At 37.5% G+C, this 18,404-nt stretch overlaps 3 protein-coding genes across 10 annotated transcripts in view; 2 read left to right on the forward strand and 1 right to left on the reverse strand.

Moving 5' to 3' along the window:
- celf1 (cugbp, Elav-like family member 1) overlaps nucleotides 1–741 on the reverse strand; it is a 34,197-nt gene extending 33,456 nt beyond the window's left edge. For 3 of the 7 annotated variants that reach the window (XM_026946799.3, XM_026946798.3, XM_026946795.3), the window contains exon 1: nucleotides 378–741. The gene's annotated coding sequence lies outside the window, so the exon portion shown is untranslated. The remainder of the gene's footprint in view (nucleotides 1–377) is intronic. The other 4 variants (XM_026946801.3, XM_026946794.3, XM_026946800.3 and 1 more) reach the window with 2 other exon arrangements.
- A 935-nt stretch (nucleotides 742–1,676) lies between these two features.
- Nucleotides 1,677–7,850, forward strand: ptpmt1 (protein tyrosine phosphatase mitochondrial 1). Of its 2 annotated transcripts, none has more exons than XM_026946759.3 (4): nucleotides 1,677–1,985; nucleotides 2,625–2,705; nucleotides 3,862–4,053; nucleotides 6,826–7,850. In XM_026946759.3, the coding sequence occupies exons 1-4, from the start codon at nucleotides 1,839–1,841 to the stop codon at nucleotides 6,943–6,945; spliced, it is 540 nt and encodes a 179-aa protein (XP_026802560.1). In that variant the 5' UTR covers nucleotides 1,677–1,838; the 3' UTR covers nucleotides 6,946–7,850. The 2 variants fall into 2 exon arrangements, with proteins under 2 accessions (XP_026802560.1, XP_053085542.1); XM_053229567.1 differs by lacking the exon at nucleotides 1,677–1,985 and adding an exon at nucleotides 2,027–2,084.
- A 30-nt stretch (nucleotides 7,851–7,880) lies between these two features.
- On the forward strand, nucleotides 7,881–16,045 carry ndufs3 (NADH:ubiquinone oxidoreductase core subunit S3). Its single transcript, XM_026946676.3, has 7 exons — nucleotides 7,881–8,028; nucleotides 12,224–12,286; nucleotides 12,551–12,648; nucleotides 12,857–13,006; nucleotides 14,139–14,264; nucleotides 14,387–14,506; nucleotides 15,751–16,045. Exons 1-7 carry the CDS (start codon nucleotides 7,974–7,976, stop codon nucleotides 15,910–15,912), a joined length of 774 nt encoding a protein of 257 aa, XP_026802477.1. The 5' UTR covers nucleotides 7,881–7,973; the 3' UTR covers nucleotides 15,913–16,045.
- Nucleotides 16,046–18,404: the final 2,359 nt, after the last annotated feature.

The raw sequence follows: 18,404 nt of genomic DNA on the forward strand, positions 1-18,404 counted from the left end.
AGGCTGCAGGAGCAGGCAGAGAGCTAGCTACAGCTCACTAGTCATCTTTGTCTCATAAACTGGTTCGTTCACAATTACAGAATAAAATTCAGACCTTTTTCTCTCAAAGAGACATGACTTAGCCGCTAAGACAAACTAAAGTCTGCTGTGTTCAACTGGCCATAAGTAATTTTGCCTTCATTTCCAAGCAGCTCGTTAAACTCGCCTTTACAGTGACGTATGTTACTTAGCAAGCTACCAGAGCACTCCAGTAAACAAGTTAGCGGCTAACCTGGGCAGCTAGCTAACCTGCTAACGAGCTAATTTGGTGATAGAGGTAGTCAGCGTTTTCCCAAAGCGAGCATGCTTAACAAGCAGGAAAAAAACTGTAGACTTACCCTTGAAGTCCACTTTTTAACTGTCTGGAATTAACAAGTGCGCTGACACAGTGGAACAGTTTTTCACTTGTGGGATTTGTTTCAGCTAATTATTATTTTTTTCCTCAGCACGGCTTCCCACGACAGCCCACTTTCTACCAGGGACAGTGTAAAATGGCTGTCTTTCCTGCATTTACCATTAATACTTCTAAAAGGGGAGTGGGGTGGAGCCATTGATCAAATGGGAGCCTAAATGCTATCATTTAGCAACATAGATGCAAAGTCAGGTCTTGTTTACGATTATTTCACCTATATTTGATTTAATTTACTCTAAACAAAAGGAAGTATTATATGAGATCGAGTATGAAGCATATCGAGCCCCCCCTCCCCCCACGCTACAATGGACCGTTTGGTCACGTGTTTATTACAATCAATAAAATTCAAAGAAGGCTTGCCAGTGACATGTGAGGAAAACACTTGGGGTGTGTTAACTTCTGCTTTAAACCCGTGTGAGCTCCCGGCTGTTATAAAGCAACCCGATTACTTACTGTTAACTAGATAACAACACAGGAGGAGACAAAACTGTGTCAAGTCTGGATACCTGTTTATTTGTTTGTTTGTTTGTTTGTTATTTAAGGCAAGACTCTACAGGTGAACAATTTTTAAAACCAATTTTAGACACCACAATCAGTGTTTCATAGTTGATTGCTGACATTCTTACAAGTATTTTTATAATGGATTTTTTATTTATTTATTTATTTATTAATACAAATAAGGCCTCGTCCAGTTAAATAAATTTGCATACTAAATAAAACAATATTCAAGGGAAAGACGTTTAAGGGAAAGACACAAAAAGTTAGAGAGATATAATTTCTTTAATGTTTAATCAAGAAACACCATAAACTCTTCCAAAAAAAGCTATTTTATAATATTATTAATATAAAATGTACCATAATTTTTTTTTAGGAAATTCCTCTTTAATATCCTTATAATTAAGGATAGGAAGGAACATGTAAATTTTCATGAATGCAGGTATTCTAGAAACTGAGGTTTATGGATGTTAATATGAAAAAATATATATATTTAGAAAGTTTAAGAGAAAACAGATTAGCAAGCTTGTCATTTGGAGCTGAAGAGTCTTGCCTTAAATGTATTCCTTTGATTATATTTATTTGAGTTTGGTAAGTTTTAGCTATTTATTATTTCATTTCTATTTTTAGTGTACTTTATTTTTGCATTGTGTGTGTTCACCTGCTCCATCCATCCATCCATCCGTGTGTGTGTGTGTGTGTTTGTGGGCATCAGTGTTGATTGTGTGTCCAGCCAGCAGTAGGAGCTGAACTCCCTCCAGTCCAGCAGGGGGCGATAGTGAGGCTCCTCACATGCGGCGCTTCTCGACGAAGAAGTGGTCCGATGACGCCACGGATAAGAAATGACAGGTATTTTTAAGAAGCATGTTACTGGGGCAGAATAACAGCTACAATGTCAGGTTTGTTGGCGAGGGTTTTATTTTATCCCACTCTGGCTTACAATGTGGTGATGGAGAAGATCTCGTCTCGGCGATGGTTTGATCGCGTGGACCAGACCGTCATCCTCGGCGCTCTTCCATTCAGATCCATGACTGAAGAGGTGCGAGTCTTCCGTACAAACTTTGAGAAGTTCACAGAGCTGGAAGTGTAGATGCGTTTATTGAGCTTTTCAGGATCACAGTACTGTACGAAAGAAAAGGCGAGCATCAGGGTTTTGGATAGAGGTCATGTTTTCTGAAGTAAAAAGACTCATATTCAGGCTCTTCTACTAATCAAATGTTTTATAAATACCTAATCTGCTTCAAAATCAGTTTTATAAATGAATAATCTGCTTTAAAATCAGTTTTATAAATACCTAATCTGCTTCAAAATCACTTTTATAAATGAATAATCTGCTTTAAAATCAGTTTTATAAATACCTAATCTGTAAATGTTTTCTCTGCTTTAAAATCAGTTTTATAAATGAATAATCTGCTTTAAAATCAGTTTTATAAATACCTAATCTGCTTTAAAATCAGTTTTATAAATGAATAATCTGCTTTAAAATCAGTTTTATAAATGAATAATCTGCTTGAAAATCAGTTTTATAAAGGTTTTCTCTGCTTAAAATAAGTTTTATAAATGATTTCTCTGCTTTATAATCCTTTTTATAAATGACTAATCTACTTTAAAATCAGTTTTATAAATGATTTCTCTGCTTAAAATCAGTTTTATAAATGTTTTCTCTGCTTTAATGCAGCTGGTTCAAGTGGAAAATGTTCGAGGGGTGATAACGATGAACGAAGAATACGAGACAAAGTTTTTCTGTAATTCACCAGAGGTGAGTTTGTGTGTGTGTGCGTGTGTGTGCATGTGTGAGTTACCATAACTCATAAACCATAAATTTAAAAAGAAAATCTCTATTATAAAAAACATTTATTTAACTGTTAAAAATATGTTAACCAATCTGAAGAAACAATATATAATTCTTTTTTTTTCGCAATCAAGGTCTCTTTCATTAACTGGTCACATTTTACTCTTAAATGAAGAGCAGGGTTGAAAGTAATAAGATTTTAACAAATATGTTAAATGCGGTTAAATGTGCTAAGTGGACATTAAGGACAATAATTTGTTTACTTTTTTAAATTAATAACTTACTTTAGTCTATTTGAGTAACAGGGTTGTCAGTCAATATGAAAATATAATGAAAATGAAAATAAAGAAAAAGGAATGAGAGAATGTACTTCCCATGATTTTCAGGAATTTTGGATGATGTAACTTCCTGTTGAACATGTGACTTTTGGAAAAGTCCGTATATTTCATATGGGTGAATGTGTTCAGGTTACAGGGTTGAGTGAATTCTGAGGAACAGAACTAAAAGTTCATAAGAGTGGATGACTCTTGGAAAACAATGTTTCAGGCCTGAGATGTTAAACAGATTCACTCATTAATTCTAAAAATAATATGATTTCAGAAGTATTTTAATGATTATATTTCAAGGTAAAGTGCAGTTAAGGTTATCTGGGACAGGCAAAAGTGCTGTAGAGGTTTTATTCATGTTTAAAGTTATTTATCTGAAATATGCACATAGGTTGTTGTAATGAACGCTTTACCTTTACATGCGTTTTGTAAATGTAATATCAGTGAGACACAAATGGCACCTAAATAATCATTTCTAGCCATTATTATGTAGTTATATAGTAGGTAATAGCAGTGAATACTGTTCAATATTGGACCATGTTAATGTTATGCTCAGGCCTTGGATCAGGGTCAAGGTTTAAAGATTAAAGATTTAATTAGCATAAGATCTAGGTCTTCATAAGCAGTAATCCGAGTGCGTGTGTGAGTATAGGTGTAGTTATTATAGACTGACATCATCACATTATAGTAATACGCAAGTCCCAGCAGTAATCTAAGGACATAAATATTTATCTAAAGACATAAATATTTACTTTAACTAAAGTACTACCTTACTAACTGTGCGTGTGGTTTTGTAGGAGTGGAAAGCAGAAGGTGTCGAGCAGATCAGACTCAGCACAGTGGATCTGACAGGAGTTCCCAGTCTGGAACACATTCACAGAGGAGTTGAGTTTGTTCTGAAACACCGTGAGCAGGGCACCAGTGTCTACATCCACTGCAAAGCAGGACGCTCGCGCAGTGCCACCCTGGCTGCTGCATACCTCATCAGGGTGAGTGACAGATTGCAGGAATGCAGACGAGTGAAAGAGTGAAAGAGTGAAAGAAAAAAAACAGTCGCTGGAATGTGAAATCCAAAGATCATGAGGTAATTTGTCTCAGCAGTGGAAAATGATATTTTCAGGTTTTTAGTGTAAACCTATTTAGGGTGTAATATAAATAGTTAGTAAACTTCCTGACTCTCAGCAAGTTGCCAAGGTATGAGGAAAGTGGTGGCATGCTGTAGGACATTTTTGTCCTATTTTCACATGCGTTATCTATATTGCATCAGTCAATACCACACTTATTCATCTTATATCTCAGTGGAGTAGATAGTAAATATGTTATGTTAAATACTATACTGTATATGGCCAAAGGTATATGGAGACCTGACCATAGCACCCATATGTGCCCATTCCAAAACCATGCGTATTAACACAGACTTGGTTCCCCCTTTGCTGCTATAACAGCATCCAGTCTTCTAGGAAGGCTGTCTACAAGATTTTGGATTGTGGCTGTGGGAGTTTGTGCTCATTCAGCCCCAAGAGCATTAGTGAGCTTGGTGACTGATGTCACGTGAAAAGGCCTGGGGCGTAGTCAGCTTTCAAATTCATCCCAAAGGTGTTCAGTGGGGCTGAGATCAGGGCTCGGGCCATGCGGGTTCTTCCATCATTGTTGTGATGAAACAGGTTTGGGCTGCTTAGTTCCAGTGTAGGGTGTGGTATGGGTGTGATGGGCAAGTGTCCACATACTTTTGGCCAGAGTTTAAGTTCCAATCCAGTACTGATTCATCATGATGACGCTGAATACTCAGATTGTGTGTATTTCTGAGTTAGCTTATTTTGTTTATATGTCTGTTTTTATACCTATAATCAGGGGAAATGTATCCGTTTAATTTAGTGATGTGTTTCATTGTTGTCAGTGGGTAGCCTTGCTGCCTCACAGCTCTGGGGTCTCTGGGTTCGATCCTGAGCTCAGGTTACTGTCTGTGTGGAGTTTCTCATGTTCTCCCCATGTTCTCTCCATGAGATTCCTCCATTCCTCATGTGCATTCCAGTAGGTAGACGGGCTATGCTATGTTACCCCTAGGTGCGAATGAGCATGTGAATGTGCGTTCAGGGTGTATTCCTGCCTCGGGATCAGTGTTCCTAGGATAGGCTTAGGTTCTCACAGTGAATGTGTTTAGGCTGTTCTAAATACAGATTTTAATGTCCTTATGATAAGCATATCCTGTTTTTGGGAGGGCCACCACATTTTTACTTACAGTATTATCAGTGTACCAGACAGATGATTTTGAAACAACTAATGCTTTGAGTAAGTCTGTGATTTATGTTTTTTTTTTAAATTTTGTTTTATTATACTTTATGATTGATTTATCAGACTTCAGAGTGGCATATCTAGAATCCTCTTCGACTGTGTATAAAAATCACTGTAATAGCTACACAATGTCTGTTTGTTATGCGCATACATAACTATACTGTACATAAGGAACAAAACACTTGGGGAATTTATTATAGGAAAACAACCAAAACCAGGTTGGTGTGTTGCAGATAAACCCAGAGCAGAATTACTGTTATAACCCAAAGTCGATTATTTTCTAATAACATTATATCAACTTTTTTTCCCTTCCTTTTACAGCAATTTGCCAATTAAAGACTGACATGTTGTACTTTTTATCCATATTTAATGTCCTGGAACATCTGCAAAACAAGTTTGTGTTATCACTTATGTTATAGCAGTTTTTTCCCTTACCAGCCTCTCACTTTCACTCTTGTGATGTTTATAAGTCAAAAACACAGCTTGTCATGTTACCGTGAAACTACAGAGTCATCTATTCTGAAAACTTGCATATCAACAATTACACATGGTTATAATCCATATCTGGATTGTCCTCCATACAGTTCCCTGTTTAAATTGTTAGTATAAAAACAATAACGAATTGGACCAAGTGCATTAATATAAGCCTGTGATTTGCCTTGCAGCTGGCATTAACTGAGACACATTCTGATCAATCAGGTTAGAGAATTCAACAGTACTGCGCTATAATTAAACAATATTGCATGAGCAAGAGTGCAGTTATACTGAATATCGGCATGGCTGTGATTCGATAATCAGATATTCAGAGTAACCGCAGGATTGCAAGTGTGATATTGCTTTTAAACAACAGTTCTATAAACAAGAAATTAATATCGAGTAACTGACATTTTGGACGCAATATGGCAAATGTTCTATGTTCTATGTTTATTTTTGCTCCGCTAGAGGAAATAGATTCTGAAGAAGCCACACTCGCTTTATAGCATGGCGAATAGCTGGCTAGCTCCCATTGATTTGTACATTCCTGTTGAAGGTGCTTCCGATAAAACTGGCATCCCTTCTTCCTTTTCATCTTCAGCTGATGAGCTTTTATATTGTAAGTTAGAAGTTATATTCCTGAAAAGTACAGTTTGCATGTCTGCTGATGATGTCGCTAACGCTACTGTAGTAACGGTTTCGAACTAGGAAGTAGAACTTTACGTGGCGAACACAGACGAGTGGAGTGATATGCACAGTGAAACATCCCAGCGCAGTTACAGGAAATATAGGCACTCTGGGAACACCGCTCGGCCAATCAGATTAGTGGACTGTTGTATAAGTACTAAAGAATTCACATACTAATCAGTTTCGTGTCACTCTAGATCACGTTTTTACATAATTTCTCATTTTCTTTGAAGTACACTTCCACAGTGCTGTATGTGACATGATGTATATTATCACTATCATTTCTATGTTGTCTTTTCTCTGTGTAGATCCACTGCTGGAGCCCAGACAAGGCCTGTCACATGCTGGCAGCCGTCCGGCCGCATGTCCTGATCCGCTCTGCTCAGCGTGACATGCTAGACAAGTATCACCAGCAAGTGTGTGGATAAGATTCATGCTGTGTATAATAGAAGAGATGTGTGTTCCTGTGGTCTAGCTGGTGGCTTGTTTGCAGTCAGCATGTTTTTTTTCTGGTCTAAGCTAGTCTTTTTTCTGCATTAAAGAGGTTTTTCTGAAACTATGTTCACGTATGCACATGGTCAAAAGTTTGTGGACACCTGACCATCTCACCCATATGTGATTGTTGAACATCCCGTTCCAGATTTAGTCTCTTCTTTGCTCTTCTGGGAAGTCTTACCACTAGATTTTGGAGTGTAGCTGTGGGGATTTTTGTTCATTCAGCCACAAGCGCATTAGTGAGGTCAGACACTGATGTCAGGTGAGGAGGTCTGGGGTGCATTCGGTGGTCCAGTTCATCCCAAAGGTGTTCAGTGGGGTTGAGGTCAGGGCTCTGTGCAGGACACCAGAGTTCTTCCACTTCAACCTTCTCAAACCATGGCTTCATGGAGCTCGGTGTGTGCACCAGAGCATTATCATGCTGGAGCAGGTTTGGGCTTTTTAGTTCCAGTGAAGGGAAATTGTAACGCTACAGCATACAGAGACATTCTATACAATTGTGTGTAACACAATTTGCGGCAACAGTCTGGGATAGAACCACACATGGGTGTGATGATCAGGTGTCCACAAACCTTTGGCCATATAGTGTATGTATTTATGTCTTTATGTGCTGTCCACACCAAAAAAAAAACAAAAAAAAAACAAAACAAAGATGACTGTAGACTGTCTTTTTTTTTTTGTACTCATCTCTTAAATGTCAAACCAATTCAATATTTTAGAACATGTTCTACTATAAACTCTTCATGTACATAGTAGCTGTGCATAATTGCAGTTCATGACACAGTAATGTGTATTTTGCATATTAAAATAAAAGAAACAAGTGTGTAGGAGTGGGAAAGAGTTGTGTTTTTATATATTAGTTGTTATTCGCTGTTTCGCCTGATGAGGGTGCCATCGCCGCTTCAGCAGCATGAAATAAACACGAAAAAAAGCGAAGAAGACGCTGGTCGATTGAGTCAAGATGGCGGCTTCCTTGCTCAGGCTCGCCCGCGGGACTTTAGGTAGAACATTGAACGGTAAGTGACGAGTGCATATAACAACTTTGCCTGATAAACATTTGATTTCCCGAGTTTATAGGTGTTTGTGTACTTTTCCTCGACCAGTCTCCTTCATAATGTGTTGTCCACTGCTAGTGACCTTTCTCCTAGCTCCAAAGCTAACTGCTCATCGTAAGGTTGGGCTGAATGCTAAATTGATCTGTGCTAACTATATAAGTGCACTACGAAGTGTATGAGGAAATGGCGTCTTCACGCTATATAGTGTACAGTATAGTCTAATAGGGAGGCGTTTGGGATTTGGCCGTAGCCTAGCATGACAAAAGTGGCAAAACAGACGTGAAAGGTGTTTCAGATATGGAAAAATGTTCACAGATTTACCAATGTCAGCAGTTTTTACTGCTAGAGAAACGAGAGAAGAGATTATTAGTAGATAGCAAGTAGTTTTATAAGTGGTGGTCTTGTTTTATCTAAACTCTGAAGGCTGTCTGTAAATAAAAAGTAGTGTCACTGGACATGGAGACCTGGACACTTGGAGAGGTAAAAACTGATGATTGATTTCCAGTGAAGTTTTGTCGTCTGTGTGAAGACTATGAAATGCAGTGGCCTTGAAAAATCTGCAGATTATGATATATAGGATGTGAAAATAACAAAAAGTTGTGACGACAAAAATAGACTTTAATGCATAATAATTGAACATGAAGATAATACATTTCTAATGTAATTACTGGCACAACACTATGTGACTTGTGTACACTGTGTACTTCATGCTTTTGACAGTCTTTTAATACCTTCAGAACAGAAGGTGACAGTGTAGGGATGGATTAGCAGAGCTTCCTATGGGGTGGAGGTTATTGAGTTTAGGCAAGCTATAGCAGATCTACACACATGTCTGGGGAAAAAAATACACAACCACTGTGAAACTATTTCTATTTCCGTGATCTGTTTAACCGTATAATGTCATGCTCTTATCCAATGCATCTTGTGACATGTGAGGCACTGTACGATCCAAGCATGTAGAGGTTTTTTGAGCTCAGTACAAGTGCTGCAGAACTAAAGTACCAACCAACTGACCAGAAACAAGTGTAAGATAATTCTAGGACAAGCAGGGGGTTCTGCATCTACAGTGGATATAAATAGTCTACACATCCCTGTTAAAATGGCAAGTTTTTGTGATAAAAAAAAAAAAAATGAAACCAAGATAAATCATGTCAGAACATTTTCTCACCCTCACTGTAAAATTACAATGCAAAAAATTAAGTGAAAAACAATCAAAACATTTTAGGGTTACAATAACCTGGTTGCATAAGCGTGCACACCCTTTTATAATTGGGGATGTGGCTGTGTTCAGAATGAACCAATCGCATTCAATCTAATTCAAAAGTGATCATCATCAATGAAAGTATGTCCCAGTACTTTCATAATCTTTTGCTACACACTCAAACATATGTACTTTTTCTAGACAAAAAGAGTACATATTTTTAGTGCATAGTATAAGTAGACGAATTGGGATGCAGCACAGCTGTTTCTGTAGGATTTTCTTGACATCTTCTTAGTTTCATCTGATTGCGGAAGCCCTGGTCCGCAGAGCTGACAAAGTCTGTACAGGGTCTCTCTGCCGAAAGGAATCGATCAGGAGAGGGATACAAAATAAAAAAAAAAAATCCAAAATTATTATATGTACCATGGAACACTGTGAAGGCCATCATCAACAAGTGGAAAAAATGGGGCGCCACAGTGACATCACCAAGACCAGGACATCCCTCCAAAATTTACAAAAGGGCAAGACAAAAACTTAACAGGGAAGCTGCCAAGAGACCAACGGCAACATTAAAGGAGCTGCAGGAATATCTGACAAGTACTGATTACTCTCTGTACATGACAACAATCTCTCGTATTACTCACGTCTGGGCTATGGGGCAGGGCGGCTAGACCGAAGCCCTTTCTCACAAAAAACATCCAAGCCCAACGAAATCACCCCAAACCATGTGGTAAAATGTGTTATGGTCTTATGAGACCAATTCCAAAAGGTATAATCATTCAAAAATTCCATAATTCCAAACGGTATGTTTGGCAAAAAAAGCACATCAACAGAAGAATACCATCCCCATTATGAAGCATGGTGGTGGCAGCATCATGCTTTGGGGCTGCTTTTCTTCAGCCAGAACTGGGGCTTTTATCAAGGTGGAGGGAATCATGAATAGCTACAAATACCAGTCGATTTCCGTGCAAAACATTCAGGTGTCTGCTAGTAAGCTGAAGATGAAAAGGAATTTCAACTTTAAGCATGGCAGTGATGCAAAGCATACATCCAAATCAACAAAAGAATGGCTTAACCAAAAGAGCAATGGTTTTTGAATGTCCTAGCCAGAGCCCAGACCTGAATCCAACTAAAAATCTGTGGAGTGACCTGAAGCCAACTGTGCACAGGAGATGCCCTTATAATTTAATGGATCTAGAATGTTTTTGTGAGAAAGGGTGGGAAAATATTGCCAAGTCAAGATGTGCCACACTGATAGACTCTTAGCCAAAAAGTGAAGTAATAAAATGGTACAGTATTAGTTTAGGGGTGTGCATACATATGCAACTAGGTTATTCTAGTTGTCTAGTTGTTGTAGTAAGTTTTTTATTTTTCTCTTTTTTTTTTTTTTTTCTCCTAAAAGGTTTCTGATTGTTTTTGACTTTATTTGTATACTTTGCTGTTGCACATTAAAGGCAGGAGAAAGATCTGACATGATTTGTCTTCGTGCCATTCTTTTACCAAAACCTGACATTTTAACAGGGGTGTGTAGATTTTTTTTATATCCATTGTAAGCACAATAGCTGGCATAAGTGTTAATGCAGTGGAGTACTACAAAGTGGTTAGACTAAAAATAACATAATCTTAAGGTTGACCTGTAACCCGGCTCTTTTCACTTACAACACTGGTCTTGATTATTGGTCTGAATACAAGGGTGAAGTTCCATTGGTTAATCTACAGATGGGTGACAAATTAAAGGAAAATCAGTGACTCCATTATGCTTTTGGGGCATTTATTTGGCTGGTATTCTTTGGCTCCTTAGAGGGAATACAGAGTTATTCAGATTGATCATCTTTATCCTATTAGAAATCATTGCTATTCTAATGGGAGAGTTTTTTTTTCCCAGGATGATTTCTTCCCCATCCCCTGGGCTCATTGAAATGCTTGAGAAGTAGAAATGTGTTGGACAGGGAATATCTTTTGGAAGAACAGTGTTCATCCTTCCAGTACAGTTCCAGACACTTGTAGAATCTATGACAAGGAGCTTTAAAGATGTTCTGACGGCTTGTGTTGGCCCAACACCTTACTAAAATAAGCAGCTACAGTGGAACTGTGGGCTGTCAGGTTCTGCATTACATATTCAAAAGCATAAAATTTTACCCAGGTTCTAGTCTTAGTTGCCAAACAAAGTGGTTATTTTTGTGTTTCCTAGATGTTTTGGATAATGACGATGGTCACCTGACAGAAAATGTCTGTCATTTATGGAATATTATAGTTCAATGTATTTTGCATTTATTCATTACTTCACTTTGAAATCATCATCATTTGAATATATATATATATATTGTTTAATTTATATCACGCCTTGCATTTACCTTTAAAGTCCAAGATTAATAGTCATCAAATCATCACATAATCATCACAAAGAAACATCTTATATAACAAGACATAAGGATGATAAGAGCAGTTGGGTAGAGGTATATAGAGATATCAGGAAACGATTCACTAAGTATATAAGTATATAAGCAAATAAAATATGTGTCCTAAACATGTTACATGTAAGTTGTTAACAACAGGCACTTATTAGATTTGCTGTTTTTCTAGGGGTAAATCTAAAGTAGCACTGCATATGGAGCACTACACAGCTTCGAAAATGCTTTTAAAGCCAACGTAATGAGCATATTTATAACCTGAATTGATTGTGAATTTATTTTTAAAAAATGGCCTGCCTTCTGCTAAGTTTATTGTTTTATTATATGGATTAGACTAATTAATTTAGAAATGCTTCTAAGTACACTGCATCTTTTCAAGTAATTAAAATTCCTGTGGACATGGGCTGTGTTTTGTGTGTGTGTGTGTGTGCACATCGAGAAGTGTTGTCTACTAAGTTAATGGTTTTATGCATTTTTATTTGTATGTTGTGTTAAGTTAGTTGGTCAGTGATTATTCTTGATTTCCTCTGTCACTCTGTTATAGCTGTGAGTCGGAATGCTGCACTGATCCCAGCGCGTTTTGAAGCAACAGCAACTGAGACAAGACGTGAGTAGCCCTAACTTATTGGTGGACCATCTGGACTAAAATAATTTCTACATAGGAAGTTGTATCGCTGTCAAAAAACCTTTTCAGCAAACTAGAAACAAAGCCCTGCATTTGGCACATTTTTGCCTAATAATTTTGACACTAGAATATCTAGAGTTCTTATGTTAGGGTTGTTAATGTAACAGAAGAACTATAAAACAGTTCTTAGTTCATGTCAGTTTATTAGGTTTTAATTTTCTAACTCAGCTGTACTGTGCTTTATAGCTACAGTTAGGCCCAAGGATGCAGTGACTCATAACCAGCTGTCCCAGTTTGGGGAATACGTGGCTGAAATTCTTCCCAAATATGTGCAACAAGTTCAGGTATCCTTCTCAAATCAACTTTTTGTCCCACTGGTTTTCTTCATATAATGCAATGCTCAAAACCATTGAGCATATACCAACATTAATTCTTACGTTTTAACTGACCTTCATAGCAGCGCGTCCTGTTTCCTAAGCTGCTGTAAACATCTCTTATTTGGCATGTGATCACAATGTTTGTTCAACTAATATGAGATGCGTGTATCTTTAGGTAACATGCTACAATGAGCTGGAAGTTATGATCCACCCAGATGGAGTCATACCTGTGCTGACTTTCCTTCGGGATCACACCAACGCCCAGTTCCGCAACGTGATCGACCTCACCGCAGTTGATGTTCCCACTAGGCAAAACCGCTTTGAGGTCAGAACACAAGTAGCCTGAAGGAAATTAGTAATCATCTTCATGCTTTCTGATTGAATTGCTGTTGGTGGAAATCATTCCCACTTTTAAAATACCTTTGAACATTTGTATTTCTTTTCTGATATGAAAACTTGATATGAAATGATTGATAACTGATTCGGGGAGTAATAAAAGCATTCTCTTCGAGCAGAAGTCCATTTTTGTTAATTAAAAAGATGAAATATAAATAAACTGTGACAGTTGATATTGCTCACTAAGTAAAACACATTTTTAATATGTTGAAATTGCATTTATTTTAATCGAAAGTAAATAATATTATTATATCATTATTACATAATATATAACAGTAATACGTGAAGTGACTTTGCAACTTCAGCTATATAAAGAATAATTTTAAACATAATGGAAAGAATACTCTTTATGCAAAACTATTGAATCTTCCTTTAAAATTGTAATATTTTAGGAAATACCACAATTATACTCATCTGCATTACTTGTATTTACAGACAGGCTGGCAGATCTACATCGCTGTACTAAATGTTGTTAATTGGAAGAAGTACAACAAATACAAGTAGAAGAACTGCAATAAGGAATTGTAAAGTTAATCCTGAGTTTTATTTATTTATTTTTTTTTAACTGTTATATTGTCACAGTATGACCTTAATTGACATGATGCATTTAAGGCTGTTTAACATTGAGAACCCAGTGAATGGAATTTGTGAGAATTTTTGCCCTTCGTCTTCTTTCTTTTATACATAATGAAATGTTTAACTGACATGTTTAAGAGCTGACGTACCTCTTATTAATATTGGGAGGATTCGGCTGTCCATTGAAAACATAATGTTGTTTTCCTGCTATTAATCAGGACTTTACTTCCTTGTGCTCTTGAATTCTAAATATTAGCTCATGGCAAAAACAGATCATTGTGCTTAGTTATGAAAGTAATTTCGAAAGGTGGGCATAAAAAATATTTACGACTTGGGCCTTTTCGCTCTTAAACAAATACGGCAGTCTCAAATATCTCTGAAGAAGAAGTCAGTGCTTTGTGCAGTCTCTGTAATCATGTTACGCTGGCGTAATGTGTATGTGTGGCTGCAGATTAAACAAAACCAATCTTGTCAATCTTTTCCAGATTGTGTATAATCTGCTGTCATTGCGCTTCAACTCTCGCATTCGAGTAAAGACCTACACAGATGAGCTGACCCCCGTTGACTCTGCTGTCCCTGTCTATCAAGCAGCCAACTGGTATGAAAGAGAGGTATGTAATCTTCTCACCTTATCCACCCATTTATAGATACACACTTAAGTATTCAAAAGACATACTGTATGTAGATGTGTCATTTGTATCATAGATCATGCTACATTTCCTCTTCTCCTTAGGTGTGGGACATGTTTGGTGTGTTCTTTGCAAATCATCCGGATCTGAGACGAATCCTAACAGATTATGGTTTTGAAGGCCATCCATTTAGAAAAGATTTCCCTCTGTCTGGATACGTGGAGGTAAAAATATTGGCACTTTCCACAAGACATTTCAGTATCTAAGCAGTAGGTCAGTCATTTCTTCTTTGTGATATGTAAGGAATAACACACGACAATGAATGGTGTTATAGTAAAACAATGGCATGGTGTAATTTTGAATGAATGACATACTTTTTAGCAGTTTATAGTTATGTTTAATGTAGACCTGCCAATTTTTATGCAATTTGCGTAGGATGCGCCACATTTTAACACAAGTTGTCACAAGTTGTCACTCAAAAATATGCAAAATGAGTAGTCTTCATTTTTCCACAAAAAAAACCAGCAGATGAGCCAATCAACATGTAAGTGCCACCTCTTCCCCTCATCTCACATTAGTAATCTCATCTAATCTTAATTTTCCTGCTTGAAAGATGCATTGACACAGTGCCATCACTTTCTGCCAGGGTAAATGGAGAATGCTTCGAGTTCATTAATGTGAAATAAAATCTATCAGTTCATGTTCAACTTGGCTAACATTAGATAAGTATGTAGTTAGCATCAGTTACCTATGTTTATTAAAAATGCCACACAAAAATCTTGTCCAAAATAGTAAAAAAAATAAAAAAGATTAAATAGGCCTACATCAAAGTGTGAAATCCAACACACATTAATGGTAATGATAAATAGAAAATAATTAAATTGCTGTTTGCTCTCTGCAGCTGCATTTAAACACTACCATCAATCCCGTTGCGGCAGAAACTGAAGTGTGTGTGCACACACAGTTTTACAGTAACCACCAGGCAAGCGACATCTCATGTATTGAGTTTTTACACCCAGAGTCCCCTGTTCTGAAGACTCTCTTGTGGAGGAGAACTTCCTGACTTCCCGAGACTTCTTCCTTTGCGTTAAACGATAAAGAAATGTCACCTTACAGAAAGTGTCAATGATTACATTTATTATTATCCTTAGATTTTGTGGTGTGTCCATATTACACGTCCCAGTGAATGAGTTGTTACTAGAGAAATGAAAACGTATAGAAAGAAAGCATTAATATAAACCTGTGATTATAAATTACATCAAGCGTGTTTGTCAGAACTGCTTGTAGAGAAGACTGATCAACGTCCAATCAGATTCAAGAATTCAACAGCACTGTGATATAATATTCGTTAATCAGCCTTTATCTATTGTAATTTTTTTTGTGCTGACAACTATTGTTTGATGTGCATTAGAATATGAAGAGTGTTTGTAATGTAGTATATCTCATGAATCATGTGTTTGTCTCTTAGGTGCGCTATGATGATGAGCTGAAACGGGTTGTGGCAGAGCCTGTGGAACTTGCACAGGAGTTCAGGAAGTTTGACCTGAACAGTCCATGGGAGGCATTTCCTGCATACAGGGAGCCCAAAGATGCACCCAAACTAGAGGCTGGGGACAAACCTGCAAAGTAACATCGTTTTATTTCTGCTGTGGGTGATGTAGGCCGTGTTTATGTAAATATGAGACCATGTGTTGACTTATGTATTTCAATCTTTATTTCAGAGACCTCTCAAGCATCTGAATAAAGAGTGAATTTCAAAAGAACTACTGTGCTTCCTCATTGACTTTTTCACTGCTTGAGAGCTGTGATGTTCCCCCTCCTCCTCTCTCCTCCATGATGCTACTCTATACATATCCCTGCCTGACACAAACGAAAGTGCTGTGGTAGGAAAAATACGCATTTAGAAATCACACGCATACAGTAACCATTCAAAAATTATGCAGAATTCGAAATACTTTATTGCCCATAAATTTGCCCTGGAAGCATGGCTTGTATGCAGGATACAGGCAAGTAGAATAGAGACATCTGTTCAGACATATGCATTCTAATCTAATTCTGAATCTAATAACTTTAGATTAATACAGTGTAGATAATAACTGACGCATCTGATCACAATGTTTTTATTATCCGAGCTGTGTTCATGTATTTAGTTATCTAATCTGTGCATTTTGTTCTCCAGCCTGTCAAAAATATTAGGCACAAGAGCAAGAGCAAAGGATCCATAAAAAATATAGACAGCAAGGGCAAGTAAATGCCTCAAATCACTAAATGCCATTCGATGTATAGTACAGAAATACATAGAAATACACCAACACCTCCCATTAGTCATTAGCTGCCTATCAGCTCACAACTTCACAACTGTGCAACAAAGTACTGTATATGCCTTACCTGTTCAGGAAAAAAAAAGCTAAAGCCCCATTAGTCCTGAATCCTTTTTGGATTATAAGAGCACTAGCGCGATCGATATGTAACTGTTATAAGAGCGCTAGAGCACCAAGGTCTCTCAACTAGAAGCATGTAACTAATCATTTTGCAAATGTGCAAGCTCTAATGTTGAAAATAGTAATGATAATAATAATAATAATAATAATAATAATAGAGCTGCAAGCAACAATTACAGGGCCAAGCACAACAGAGCCAAAGTAAGGAGCTAAGCAAGCATCAGAGCATGGTTACATAAAATTTATGGAAGAACGGTTTTGAATTGAGTTCCTTTGATACATTTTGTTTAGACAGGTCTCAAGATGATGTGAGCCAAATTTGGTGAAGATTGGGCAAAATTTGTTGTCAGATTCATTGGCCTATTACGGGTAAACCGCTTGGAAAATGGTGATGATTGGACAAAATGTGTAGATGGAGTAGCGAAAAAATGGATTTTCACATAATCCAAGATGGCGGAAAATTTAATTAAGCAGAAGTTGACATCATAGTGTGAGTTGAACTTACTTAGAGTGAGTAAATCCAGGCATGCGTGGCTTTTTGGACACACGATTCAAAAGTTATGACCATAAACGTACTTCCAAATTAGGCCCAAATTTGACCCGATGGTGGCGCTAGAACGTTAGCAGCACTTGGGCCATGTTTGGTCAGAATGTTCCATAGACCCTCCTCAATCAGTGTGCTGTATTTCACAACCAGATCTATGGTCTGCCATAGACACCCTAGCCAGAAGAAGAGGAAGCAGAAGAATAATAACAAGAACGATTTGACTAATCAACTTGAATTCCATCACTGTTTGTGGGCATGGTCTGAAGATGATCTGATTAGATTTCCGTGGAAATCAGACGAACGGCTGTCTTTCATGCAGAGCATGTTCTGTAAATCCTGGGGACTCATAGGGAATATAAACTTGTAAACTGTACCTAGAGTAAATGTTTTGGTCCATTGTTGAAGTGTGCAGCTCAACAGAATAAAGTGTGTTAATAAGGTGTTGATTCACCACAAACCACTACAACAGCTTCAGTGCACACTGACACAGATTATACACGTCCAAAATATATTTCCACTATTGGTGACAGTGGTGGAGTGCACAGTGTAACGTTGCTCTAAAATCTAAAACTGTGTACAGTTAAACTGAGATCTAGCGAATATTAAGTCCATAGCATATGATTTACATCATTTTCATCCTTCTCAAATTATTCAGTGAGTCCTTGTGCCCTGTGGATGGGGGTGGAGTCATTTTAGAAGAGACCACTCCCATGAAGATAGCAATGTTTCATCATAGAATAAAGGTGATCAGCCAGAAGAACTGTTAGTTTACAAAGTGGACCCAAACCATGCTAGCAAAATGCCCCCTCAGCATAACAGAGTCATCAGACCCCCTCACAGTAGCGGCCAAGCATTCAGGTCTGTACCATTCTCTTGGTCTACGTCACACTCACACTTGTGTGGTGAAGGATGACTCATCTGACCAGATGCCTTTATTCTCTGTAGGCCAGTGCCTGTGGTTTTTGTACGACTGAACTCTCAAATGTGAATTTGTCTTTGTAATGAGATGTTTATTCACTGCAACCCTGCTATAATAACCTGTTCTATGTAGTTGTTGATGGTCTGTACTTGCTGCATTAATGTTAGCATCCTGTGTTAACATTCTTAGTCACCTGAACAACAGTTACACTAATG

This window comes from Pangasianodon hypophthalmus, chromosome 25 (assembly GCF_027358585.1).
Source record: "Pangasianodon hypophthalmus isolate fPanHyp1 chromosome 25, fPanHyp1.pri, whole genome shotgun sequence".
Classification (NCBI taxonomy): Eukaryota; Metazoa; Chordata; class Actinopteri; order Siluriformes; family Pangasiidae; genus Pangasianodon; species Pangasianodon hypophthalmus.